This window comes from Apis dorsata, unplaced genomic scaffold, assembly GCF_000469605.1.
Source record: "Apis dorsata unplaced genomic scaffold, Apis dorsata 1.3 scaffold_1125, whole genome shotgun sequence".
Lineage (NCBI taxonomy): Eukaryota > Metazoa > Arthropoda > Insecta > Hymenoptera > Apidae > Apis > Apis dorsata.
Genome location: NW_006264223.1, coordinates 22077 through 22608, shown reverse-complemented (window position 1 = coordinate 22608; position 532 = coordinate 22077). Strand labels below are relative to the sequence as shown.

The following is a 532-nucleotide window of genomic DNA, read 5'->3' as shown; positions in this document are numbered from 1 at the left end:
ATATATATATATATATATATATACTTAATTACATTATTAATAATATTATATATTTATATATTAAATATGAGATTAATTGAAGAAAGCATCAATTCGCTAAATAATACAAAATTTTTTTTTATATCTATATATAATTAGAATTGATAAAAGAAAAAATATTTCTTACATTTTTTTGATTCTGATTGTAGCTTTCACTTTCTTCGTCGGTACAATTGGACATATGTGAATCAGAAATATATGTTCGTTTGTCGAAATTGGTTGGTTGAATTTTTTCAAAATTAATAATTGAATTTCTTAAATACGTATATGTAGTTAATAAACAATTATCAGATGTAGCATAAATCGTTACAGGACAAATGGCAATTCTATCGCCATCGAAAAATTCAATGGTTGTACGAAATGAAACAGGTGCCTTGCTTTTAAATACTATTCGTACTTCTAATTCTGAAAATCTTTTATAATAAATTTACAATCATTTCGGTATTTGTAAATATAAAATATATATAATATATAATATTCGTATATAATTATA

At 21.1% G+C, this 532-nt stretch overlaps 1 protein-coding gene across 1 annotated transcript in view; it reads right to left on the bottom strand.

Annotated features, from left to right (window-relative positions):
- Positions 1-532, bottom strand: part of LOC102674507 (cilia- and flagella-associated protein 47-like) — a 16297-nt gene that overhangs the window by 7527 nt on the left and 8238 nt on the right. The window contains exon 15 of the mRNA XM_006624797.2: positions 167-452. Coding sequence (XP_006624860.2) covers positions 167-452 — 286 coding nt within the window. The remainder of the gene's footprint in view (positions 1-166; positions 453-532) is intronic.